We start from the raw sequence: 13,163 nt of genomic DNA, 5'->3' as shown, positions 1-13,163 counted from the left end.
TCTGTGTATGTGTCTTTTCTACAAACAACCGCCTCTGTTCATTTTTCTGTCTCTCTAGAATTGAAGCTTGTGAAAAATGAAATGTGTGATTTAGATTGATTGAGTGCTCGGCTAATGCACAAGCTTGTGATTTGACAACAAAAGTGATATAAAAACAAACAAATCACAAGAGAGGCAGAAAAATAAACAGAAGCGGTTATTTGTAGAAATGACACATACCTATACAGAAAAAATAAAAACGTATAAATAGAAAATCGGATATTGACAAATTAAGTAACATTTATTGTTACATATTAACATATCAACAAACAATTGGTATAACATCATAATTTTATTTTCTATCGACATTCCAACAAGAGTAGCAGACGAGAGGGAAAAGGAACCACCAACGATTTTTAAAGTTAAAGATGCAGTTAAAAAACTAGCCAGAAACAAATCACCCGGAATAGATAATCTCCCAGCTGAACTATATAAATAAGATGATCATGATACCATTATGGCATTACAGCAGCTTATAAAAGAAATATGGACACAGAAATCCCTCCCCAATTATTGGAATATTGGAATACTTTGCACCGTACGCAAAAAAGGAGATATCTTTGAATGCTCTAACCACAGAGGAATTACGCTTCTAAGTGCAGCGTATAAAATATTTTCCACAGTACTATGTCACCGTATGGCACCATATGCAGAAAGGATAGTAGGAAAATACCACGCTGGTTTCAGAGGTGGTAAATCTACAATTCATCAGATTGCAACCCTGAAACAAATTTTGGAAAACACACTGGAATATGGCATTGATACTCATCACATATTTATAGACTACAAAGGAGCATACGACTATGTGAATAGAAGAGAAATGTTCAAAGCAATGAAAGAGCTAGGAATACCAAATCAGTTGGTAAGTTTAACAAAACTAACTCTTGTAAAAGTTGAATGTAGAGTACGAATTCAGGGGAAACTGTGTGAACGTTTTAAAACAAATAATGGGCTGCGCCTGGGAGACCTTCTCTCCTGTATACTGTTTAATCTGGCTCTGGAAAAAGTAATACGTATGTCACAAATCACAACCACTGGTTCAATTTGTAATAAATCAGTGCAAATCCTGCCCTATGCTGATGATATAAATATTGTTGGGAGAACGGAAAACGCTGTACGAGAGGCGTATGTAACATTAAAAGAATCAGCTACAAAAATGGTTTTAATAATAAAAACCAACAAAAACGAAGTATATGAAAATAGCACGCAACCACAAATCCTACGACCACTCGTTAAAGAAAATGACGTCATCGAAGCAGTGAATGAATGGGAGCGCTCCTTAACACTGAAAATAATACAACCGCAGAGATAAACCGCAGAATTTGTGCTGTCAACAATGCTATTTTGGCTCAATCTCCTCCTTAAATCTACAATTATATCGAGAAATACAAAAATAAAACTCTACAAAACAATAATACGCCCAGTCCTAACATATGGTTCAGAGACCTGGACTTGTGGACTCTAACAAAAAATAATGAAAACATGTTAGGGTGTTTTGAAAGAAAAGTACTAAGGCGAATCTATGGAACAGTGAATAACAATGGAGTGTGGAGAAGACGATACAACTTCGAACTTCATAGAATATACCAGGAACCTGATATCGTAAAACATATTAAGTTAGGACGTCTGAGGTGGATATGACATGTAATGCGGATAGAACAAAATGACCCAGCTAGAAAAACGCTCCTTGATAGACCCATTGGTCAGAGAAGATGAGGAAGACCCAGAACAAGGTTCCTTGATAACATCGATGAAGACATGAGAAATATGGGAATACGTGCTTGGCGGAGAAAGGCGATGGATAGGGACGACTGGGGAGAAATACTTGAGAAGGCTAGTAACCACGCAGGGTTGTAAAGCCAGAATTATGATGAAAATGCTTTTTTTCATAAAATCGTTATGCTTTTTATGCAATTTTTTTGCGTTTCTTTATGCTTTTAAATCCGAACTCTACTTATAATAAATATAATATATTTAATTACACAGGAATCATGAGCTTGCATGTTCAATTGTCATGTCACAACGATTAAATCCTTACAAGTTTACAAAAAAGTTAGTAAAAACTGGCTATACCATAAGTTTATTATGAAAGTCATTTACAATAAAAGTTAATATAATATATTTATATACATTAAATACAAGACCGATAAAAAATAGGTGGTCAAGTTTTATTATTATGATATTGCTTAAAAATAGTCACGTCACAACAATTAGATACTTACAAAAAAACTTTTGCCTAAAATAAAGGCTGTTAAGGTTTTAATATGGTATTGAGGATACACACAGTTACGATACAGTCTGATAATCAATTTAAAGCTTTCTGATCAATTATGTTTTTTGTTTTGTGGTGCGTAAATAAACAAAGATGGTGGGTTTCCGACGCGACTTACAATTGTCCATGCACGAAACAGTGAAACTCCAAGTTTATTCCACAAACTTCCAACGACTGGCCTTGCGATTTATTTATGGTCATTGCAAAGGCCAGACGCACGGGAAATTGTAGACGTTAAAATCGAATGGTAAATCTATTGGAATCATCGGTACACGTGGGATCAAGACATCCTCTCCTTTGTATTTTCTCTTTATGACTATTGCCTTAATTACGTTATTCATTAGATTTTTCTTAGCCAGTCTTGTTCCATTGCACAGACGAGGTTGATTAATGTTAAGCAGCATGAACTGATTTTAACTGCAAATTGTGAGGTGATAGTCCTGGTGATTCCAGTGAATTTAAATACTCCGTGGGATAGTTGACTACGTCATCCTGGTTTATAACTGAATCAACTAATCTGAAGGCAACCAACTGCGTGTCCACAACGACTTTACCATTTTCAATGTGTAATATCTGCTTCGAAAACGCATTTGCAGATTTATCTTATTGCAAAAATATTCGCATATTAGTTGTTAGTTGGAGTGTCTTTACATGCCATCACAAATTTGATCATTTTAGGCATGCGTTTAGTTCATCAGCAACAGTTGATCGGGGAATAACTGGAAGAGTCTGGCGAAAATCAACTGACAACAGAATCATGGCCCCACCAAAAATATTTTGGTTGTTACGAAGATCTTTCAACGTTCTGTCCAGTGCCTCCAGTGACCTCTTATGGGCCATTGTGCATTCGTTCCAAACAATCAATTTGCGTACCTGTGAAATCTTGGCCATTGCGCTATTTTTGGTGATGTTACAAATTGGTGTTTCGTTGATTTGTATGTTTAGTGGTAATTTCAAGACAGAATGTACAGTTCGCCCGCCTTCTAGCACAGTCGCAGCTATTCCAGATGAAGCCAACGCTAGAGCTACATCATTTTGCGATCTGATCCTCGCCAAAAGCAATGAAATTAAGAACGTTTTCCGGTCTCTCCGGGAGCATCGAGGAAGTAAATTCCACCAGATCCACTGTTCACAACTTCTAACAAAGTGTCGTACGCAGTTATTTGTTGTTGATGTAATTCTGGAACATTTGTACGATTTCGGCCAATGCATCAGTATCGTACTGTTTGTTCTCTTTGCAACTCGTGGCTTTGCACTACATGCAATTTTAGGTCAACTGTTTTATCAGGAATTGCAGCTGAAATTATGGAATCAATCTCCAATCTCGTCTGGCCTTATTTTGTCCAACTAACCACACTAAAATATGCTCAGATGGCAGACCACGCTTTTGCCATTCTACAGAGTACATCCAATAACGGACTTGATCATAGATGCGATTATTTATTAAGAAATTCATTTTTCATTCATTCATGTAAGAGATTTTAATTTAAAAACTCTGATAGTGATGCCGTGTCTATCAACTGGTGTTTGGCTATGTAGCAATTCCCTCTTGATTTCGGACTGTGGGTTATATACTAACATATGACATAGCATCTTGAGCATATTCTTGCTTGTGGCGTGGGCTTCATATGTAAATGGCTTCCAAAATTGTCATTATTCCCACATTATTCACATTGCCATCGGCATTTATAGCATCGCGGAGATGAATGTATTCCTCTGATCGAAGTTGTCGTTTTTTCAAGCGAATATATGTCAATCGTTCAGTCTCAATTTTGACATACATGTCAACTGCAAACTGATGGAAAAGCCGTCGACACATCAAAATATGATTGACTTCACCTTCACGGATCATAAGTCTGTACGAATAGAAATTCATAGCTCTAAATTTTTTGTTTGTTTCAGCACCTACAATCAAAAATGATAAATTTTAATATAATTTGTTATTCAGATATATTGAAATAAAAAATATTATTTAATCTTGTTCAATCTAGTTACATGTTACTTGATTAACCATTTTTATATTAAAATGGTATCCGTCTTCCCCCTACCAGAAGATCAAAGGATATTCTTACGCATCATAACCCCTGGGTGTTTCAGATACACGTTTCAATGTCTCTAGATTGTAAATTTTCTCCGACAATGACAACAGCCACTTCGTCAATGGTGACCCTAGTAAGTGATAAAATTGTCATTGTATCTGTAATTTTTAAAGATTTGTTAAATAATTATTTCTGATACTATTTTAGCTCTTTAATTGATAATGTTTTTTTTAAATTTACATATCAATAAAAATTTGTATTAACGTATTTTCTTCAAAATTTTGCCAGTCTTTGGTAATGTATCTTTAAATGTACTCTTCCTTTATAACTCGTTGTGAGTCGCCATCTATAGGGTCTATTACAAACTTTCTACAGGTGACGTAAATCTAGCATGTTTGAATTTTTTATGTTAGTGAACTAACTGATCACATGTAAGCAGTGTTGAAAAGTTTTTAGAGATTTTATGCTGATACCTGTATATATTGATAAAGGTAAGTCTACTGAGATATAATATGTTCCAAACAACTAAGTTGTTTGTTCCATATATTCTATAATTTTTGTATGAAGTCTCATTTAAAACTATGTATTTTTAGAGACACATTGCCGAGTTCTCAGTTATAACCAACGGATTTTAGTGGTATCTTAAAAGATAAATTGCCTAACAATGTGGTATGAATAAATGGATAAATTAACTTTAAGGATAAGGAATTTATTCCAAATGAACAATGAATATAATCGCAATCTTACCACCAATAGACTCTGAAGATTCCGATATTTCAGATACAGAGGATGTTTTGGAAAAAAATGATGACCAAAATTATATGGACATTGAAATGATATTTGATAATAATAATATGTATTTAGAGTCAATTCATAGTCAAAATGATGTTGCCACAGAATCTGTTCAGAGATTAGAAAGCTTTAAACAATTCTTTTACTCCATTAGAACCAAATATGCCGGATCCGTTACCACTTGTACCTAAGAAGGTTAACATTAAATGCCGAAAATGGATTTTAGTTTTAACTCTCCAGAGTTTTGTTGTCCAGTTGAAATTACAAACCTATTTGCAGCAATGTAACTGATATTTAATCACCATTGACTTATTTCCAAATGTTTTTCAAGAACGATCTATTTTCGATAATTGCAGAAAATACAAATCTGTATTTAACCCAGAGGACAGGTAAATCCGTAGCCACTGATATTAAGGAAATAAAATCTTTCGTTGGCATTGAGCTGTTGATGGGGATAATCAGCATGTCTTCCTATTGCGATATTATCAAGTAGCTGATGTGATGCCCCTAAAACGTTATCAGAGTCTCAGAAGAAACATTTATTTCGCAAACAATGAAGATGATAATGGCACCGACAGGTACTTTAAAGTCCGTCCATTGTTGGAACATGTACGTCAAAACTGGGTATACGATTTTTTTCCTTATGCTAATGAAAATACCTTTTTGAAGCACACTTTTACATAGTACGAGGAACAATACTTTGGAATAGCGCAAAAAGTGGTAGTAGCCTTGTGTAGAAGTATTCATGAGAAATCATATAAGATTGTATATTTTGATACCTAATTGGTTTACTTCACTTAAATTAGTTATATATCTAAGAAGTGAGTTAGGCATATTCAGAGTAGGCACAGTTCAAAACAATGGAATGAGAAATAGTACTATGGTTTCTGACAAGGTATTACTTAAAAGAGGACGAGGTAGCTTCGAAAGTGTTAGCGACAACGAAATGAAAATTAATATTACCAAATGGGCAGATAATAAATGTGTCAGTTTACTTTCATCATTTTCTGATACCACGACAATATCTCATATTCAAAGATACTGTAAGGAACAAAAGAAAAAAATTAACGTACCATGTCCCCAGGTAATAGAGTATAATAAGCATATGGGAGGCGTAGACTTTGCTGACATACTTGTGTCTTTATATCGAACTGGCCTTAAGTCACATCGATGGTACCTGAAGTTGTTAGCCCAAATGCTAGATATGTATAAATAATGGATGGCTGCTTTATAGAAGACACTGCAATGCACTGAACATTAAAAAAAATCGTTCCATTGAAAACGTTCTGCAACGACATTATTCAAAGCCTATTAAAATCAAATAAAGCAAAAATAGCTGCTTGGTCATTTCCTAACAAACAAATCCGAAGTCCGGTAGTTACTAGGCCGACCGACGGTACCAGGCTAGATAACATTGATCATTTTCTCTTAACAACAACCAAAGGTCGGTGTCGTTTGTGTCCTAAAAGACAAACTACCTTTATGTTTCAGAAATGTAATAAACTACTAAGTATTGTCTCTGAAAGGAACTGTTTTATGAGTTACCATAAAACTAAATTCTAATTATTTTTTTAATAAAGCGTTTATAGGTAGTAATCTTTTATTTTTTTAATCCTATTGATGTTATATAAATCATACAAAGTGTTTTAAAAATTCAATATTAACTAAACGTTATACCTTAACTTTTTGTCAATGTATCCTATAAAACAAAAAAAACTAGAAATTATTTCAAGATAATTGTTTTATGCTATATATTTGAACAAACTTTAATTTTTCAGTAAGTATTTATACCCTTGCAGATTAAAGGGTTAATACAAACTTGAATATTATAAAAATCTATTAAGGTATAATACCTTGAAAGTGGGCATGAAATTATTCTGTACAATATGCGTTGCGCCAAACGATGTCATCTGGAAACAGCTGTTATATTCTTGAATGTTGGCCAAGAAGTGTGTAGAATAATTTCTGATCACAGAAACTTAGGAGCGTAAGGGATCTGGTAATGGTACCAATTGTGGTAATCTTACTTTGCCTTCAGCACAAGATAATCCAGTAGATTCACCACTGTATTTTAACGCCTTACAATATTTACAAATTATTGTGATTTCCTTAATTATTACCGATTTGTCGGTACAATAGTCTATTGCCGGATACGGATCATAGTGGAATGCAGCTCGTTCCAGGATTACAGGATCTCTCAATTTCATTATGTCGTGCTCGCTGTTGTGTTTGATGTGCACGAACTCGTTGCATTCTAAGCTTACTCTTGCATTGTCACTTACTAAAGAACGCAATTCTGACATAGCAATACGACTATTTTCTTGATCTGTCTCTCTCTGGTCATCAGTACGGTTAACAGGTGAGGTAGCTCTTCGCACATTTGATTAACTACGACGACCTAAGCAACAAAAAAAGAGCACATAGCTTGAAATGTCAATATCACAAAGAATCACCGAAATAACGATAGTTATCGCTCACGTAGCGGTAACCGTCAGTCACAAAGATAGAAGGATGCACTCTTTATCGTAAGAGAAATCGATCGACATATTTGTTGGTTATCAAATGTCCAATATTATGGTTGCGTTCAGAAATTAAATTTGTGAAAAAACTTTTAAAAGCTGCATAAAAAATAATCTTATAGACAGTTAACAACGATGTTTGATTTATTGATTGTCAAATTTCAAATAATATAAACCTTCTCTGGACTTTTTATTAGGCTATTTTATGTATATTTTTTTCACACCCCTTGATCTCTAATTGAGCGTAGGTACATATTTGTATATGCTTTTGCTTTAGCTTATATTTTGTTTCTTTTTTTGGTGACCATATGGTTTTAAAGATCTATGTCCGACCATTTTTGTTGTCACGGTTTATATAATTTTCTCTTATCTTTTATTCTTTCTTGTACTTCGTTTGACCACCAACCCAGTCTCTTTATTCTCAAACTTCTTTCATGGCGTTCTTTCTACTATTTCAATAGTATTATCTTTAATGATAGTGGTCATCTTCCTCCAAATTGTATTATAGCTTCCTTTTATGTTCCAACTCATTTTTTTATTTTTGCCCTGAACAGACTATCTTTCTCATGTTTTTACATATTTACATCCACCATTTGATTTTTTTGGCCCTCTCGGATATGTTGGTTTAGCTTTTTACTTCGATATCCAGCAACTTATCTCTCACTATCTATTACCTTGTTCTTACGTTCACGTATATCTTCGTTGTCATGAAATAATCTATTTGGGACTAATTTTATCCACGTTTGTATGTGATAAGTAATTTTTCTCTCATTCCTCCTAATGCTCCAAGTAGTGCTTTATATCTTCCCAGGCCCAGGCGCATCTAAGAGTCTGTTAGTCATCGAGGTACATAAGCACATTATTAATTGATTTACTCCTGTAAGTTGTTTCAATCATATTGAAATTTTGGTAGTTTGTTTATTTTGCAACTTTGTATAATTATTGTACAACTATTTCCAAATTAGAATTAGAAATTGATTAGTATTTTAACTTTACAGAAATTGACAGCAGTGTGGCTAGTGTCACATCAGCTTTAAATCAAAAGGAATTATTGGAAGTAAACGCGACTAAATTCAACTCCTTATTTCATCAAAAATTAAGTAAGTTAAACATACACAACTTAAACAATGAATTTTTTTCTGAATAATTTACATAAATTCCAATGAATTTCTCTTCACAGATTATTAACCATAGATGCAAAAAGAGATGTAGATAAGTAATTATATATACAGGGTGGTCCTTAAGTATGTGTACAAAAAAAACGTAGATTCCGCACTTTAAAATATTACGGTTTAAGCCAACTTGCCTTAATAAAATATTGATATTAAGATACAGGGTGTTAAAGTGGAAATTTAAAATATTATTTTTTGCTATACTTTCATGATTGTGAACATTTATGTATAAAAATTTACAACTGAGTATTTTTGAATATGGAAAATTATAGTTGGATGCAAACTTTGATGTAGCTGGTAGAGGGCGCCACATATGCTACATATCTGACGTATTTTGCACTTAACTTTTTTGTTATTAAGTTACCGGTAATTTTGATAAAAAAAAATTTAAGATACATTATTCTAACAAAAAAAGGTATACGTGTTAATAACTTCAAAACTCAACAGTTTTCGAGATAATCGCATTTTGCAAATTAGCTGCATAATTCTGATTTAACGCAATTACTCCAGGCAACGAAGGAAAAAACAGTTCTATAAAAATGTGTAATATCACATAAGCCTTGTAAGTCAGTTGGTCGAGTTACCATGGAAACGAATTAACAGACGTTATTTTGACAGATTAAAAATTATTAATTTGTCAGTGTAAATATAGTGGTAATTTAAATACAGATAAATAAAATGAGTTCATCGAATAGTGAAGATGAATTTAGTAGCACACCACCCAATATGCAGTTAGCTGCGAACACTACCGAGAACCTATTACCAGAAAAATCTAGGGGAAGATATAAAAAGATATATCAGCAATTTATGGATTGGCGTACAACAGATAATGTAAATTCATTTTCTGAAAACGTACTCTTGGCTTATTTTGGAGAAATCGCTAAGAAATTTAAACCATCCTCATTATGGGCAATATATTCTATGCTAAGAAGTGTGATAACTTTGAAAAATAATGTTAATATTGAAAATTACCCGAAATTGCGAGCTTATCTAAAAAGGCAATCACAAGGTTTTAAAAACAAAAAATCTAAAATTTTACATCCTGATGAAGTAAAATAAATAAAGAAGTAAATAAAGAAATAATTTTTTTTAAATGGAGCTCCTGATGTACAGTACTTGTTATAAAGGTATAAAGTATAACATAAATGTGCCTACTTATAATACTTTTATTTTAAGGTTATTGCAATTATTGGAATATGTGGAGCTTGTAGGAAACAAGAGTTAAAAAATCTTAAAATTTGTGATATTGATGATTTAAGTACCTTGTTATTGGTTAAAATTCCTGATACGAAAACCAAAATATGTAGATCTTTCGTTATTTCCGGCAAACAATATACAGAAATTCGACTACAGATTAGCGATCCGCAAATAAATCAATTTTTTCTTAATTATCAAAGGGATAAATGTACGAAACAGGTGGTAGGATTAAACAAAATAGGCGGGGTTCCTAAACAAATAGCCGAATATTTAAAGTTACCAGATCCCAAAATGTACACAGGTCACTGTTTAAGACGAACTTCTGCCACTATTTTGGTAGATGCCGGTGGTGATTTGATGGCTCTTAAACGACATGGCGGATGGAAATCTTCAACAACGGCTGAAGGATGTCGATGAGTCAATAAATAATAAGACGTTATCAGCCAGTAGAATTATAAATTCAATTGAAAGTAATCAACAGACCTTTACATACACTGAAAATACCAATGTTTAAAAAGAACACACCGTGCAGTTTACGTCATCTCACCATTCACCACGTATTATTGAACAACTGCCAAACTTGGATAAGGGTATAGTTATAAATAATTGCCAAAATTTTACAATTAATTATTATAAATAAATGTTTAATTTAAATTGTTCCCGAATTTTGTTAAATAAATAAAAGTTACTTGTTGTACTTTTTATTTTTATAAATGAAAATAATCGTAGAAAAAGTATAGTGCACAACTTGAGTTGTAAGCTTATTACATGCTTGTGAAATTACTGCGCTCGCCGCTACGCGGCTCGCGCGCAACTTTTTTACTCGCATGTAATATACTATTACATCACTCATTTTACGTTTTATATTAAATTAAAGTCATAATCAAAACATTTTATTTACAAACCAAATTAAAAAATAGTTAAACTAGATAACATTAAACTTTTTGTCGAAGTAAGTGTTCGATATGTCCACCATTTTCTTTATTTCATTTGTCAATAGATTCCATGAAAGATATATTCTTTATAAATTAAATAATTATACCAATATCTCATCACATCACCAAGAAATATGACTACCACGACCAATCTAACGTTCAGGAAAGTTGTATTTAAGTATGTTCTCACTGCCCTCTCTCTATATTGTGGTGCTGTACCATCTTGCATAAACCACATACTTTGCCTTAAGTTTGATGACAATTCTTCCAACAAATCAATAAAATCATTTCGTAAAAAATTTAAATAAATCTTTCCCAAAATGCCTAAAATAGATGTTAAAAAGTGTGGTGATTAGGTTATAGCCTGTTTGGGTATCTTTTTAATTATTTCTTTTCATATCCATATTAGAAAAATTATTATGCCTCGGCATTTTCTGCTTTTCATTAAGAGACCAAAATAAACTAGATATTAAAAAAGTCACTGATTAGTCAAAACAAGACTTATTTTTAGTTATCAAAAGCATTCGTGACATCAGCCCACTATGTTAAAATTTCCCGTAATACATTGGGGTTGTCTACTGGCATTAAAACTGACTTCAAAAGAAGGTGGTAGGTACAGTAGCTGGCACCGTAGACTAGCGCGAAGCTTCATACCATGTTTTAATATTTAATAATATTTTTAAAATTTCATAAAGCAATTTTAATATTTATTTATTATTTATATTTTAAACAAATTATACTATATTAAAATAGTTCATTAAATTATGTTTGCAGGTAGCGCCACCTATAGTTCGTCCCAAACCCTTCTTTCAGTGCGTCATAGTTGATCGAATTCTCTCTAACACATTAAGCTAGAAGTGACAGAAAAAAACGTGAGTCTGTGATTATTAAACATAGAACTTAGAAAATTATTTATCGTAAAGCTAATTCTATACTCACAAGTGTATAACTGGTTGGAGTTTAGAATACGGTAAATAGATATCCAATCAATGATGCGCATAAATATAATTCGACGCAGATTGTCGACGCACATTTTACAGTGAAAATTTAATTTTGTATTTATTGTCATAAAATATTTTAAATATGCTGAGATATATTGAGAAAGAACAAAGTCTAATATTAAAAGTATTAAATTATTTTCAATTAGAAAAAGACAGATGACGATCCTGCAACTGTCAAATTTAACTAAAATGTCATTCAATAATTCTCGACATTCTTAAAATCCTATATGACGTCAAAATTAGTGACGCACTGAAAGAAGGGTTTGGGACAGACTGTACTAACGTATCAACAACATACAGACCCGTCAAAGTGAGACTAGATATGAAGTTATTAATACAATATAAATTCGATATTTAATCACTAATGTGAGAATAAATTTAATTATTATATAAAATAAATAAGATGTTTAAAAATAAAATTTAATTATAGTTTGAAAGGAATTTATTAACAACTAACTTTAAACATATATGATAACTAGAAACGAAATGATAGAGAGTAAAGCTACTCGTGAGGCCGTCTCGTAGCGCTTCTTCCGTGAAGCTCGCCTCAGCATTTTACTATCGAGAAAACGTAATACAACGCCAGTATAGAAACTTATAGAAGCGATAGAGAAAGGAAATTGTAAACATGATGATGACACCTAAAAAAGATAGAAGGTTCTCCCCAATAACACATTTAGCAGCCATAACAAAGTATTTTGTGATGTTACATTATCATCTTTGAGTTGTTTTAATAAGAACAAACTATTAATTATGCTTATCCACAGGTATTCAGTGCTATACCGTACAAGTATCACAACTAAGAATTATTATGCAGCTGACTTCTTCTTCTTCTTCAGTGCCTTATTCGGTCCGGATGTTGGCGATCATCAAGGCTATCATGGTTTTGTTGACTGCTCTGCGAAACAGCTCCGCTGAGGTCATCCCAAACCATTGTCGGAGATTTTTCAACCACGAGATACGACGGCGTCCCGGTCCTCTTCTGCAGCTGATTTAAATGTGATTATCTCGAAAACAGTTGAGTTTTTAAGTTATTAATAAGTATACCTTTTCTCTGTAAAAATAATGTATCTTTAATATTTTTTAAAATAAATAGCACTGACTTAAAGAGCAAAAAAGTTAAGCGCAAATTTATGTCAAATATGTGGCGCCCTCTATCAGCTATATCAAAGTGTGCATCAAATTATAATTCCCCAT

The 13,163-nt window shown here is 32.8% G+C and overlaps 1 protein-coding gene across 4 annotated transcripts in view; it reads left to right on the top strand.

Moving 5' to 3' along the window:
- The window catches only part of Blos3 (Biogenesis of lysosome-related organelles complex 1, subunit 3), a 385,546-nt gene that overhangs the window by 224,697 nt on the left and 147,686 nt on the right, over positions 1–13,163 (top strand). For 2 of the 4 annotated variants that reach the window (XM_072523223.1, XM_072523226.1), the window contains exon 3: positions 8,660–8,761. In XM_072523223.1, coding sequence (XP_072379324.1) covers positions 8,660–8,761 — 102 coding nt within the window. Of the gene's footprint in view, positions 1–8,659; positions 8,762–12,733; positions 13,106–13,163 lie in introns of those variants that run through there. The other 2 variants (XM_072523224.1, XM_072523225.1) reach the window with 2 other exon arrangements.

This window comes from Diabrotica undecimpunctata, chromosome 2 (assembly GCF_040954645.1).
Source record: "Diabrotica undecimpunctata isolate CICGRU chromosome 2, icDiaUnde3, whole genome shotgun sequence".
In the NCBI taxonomy this organism is placed as follows: domain Eukaryota; kingdom Metazoa; phylum Arthropoda; class Insecta; order Coleoptera; family Chrysomelidae; genus Diabrotica; species Diabrotica undecimpunctata.
Note: the sequence above shows the minus strand (reverse complement) of the source record. Positions and strands in the feature narration are given on the sequence as shown.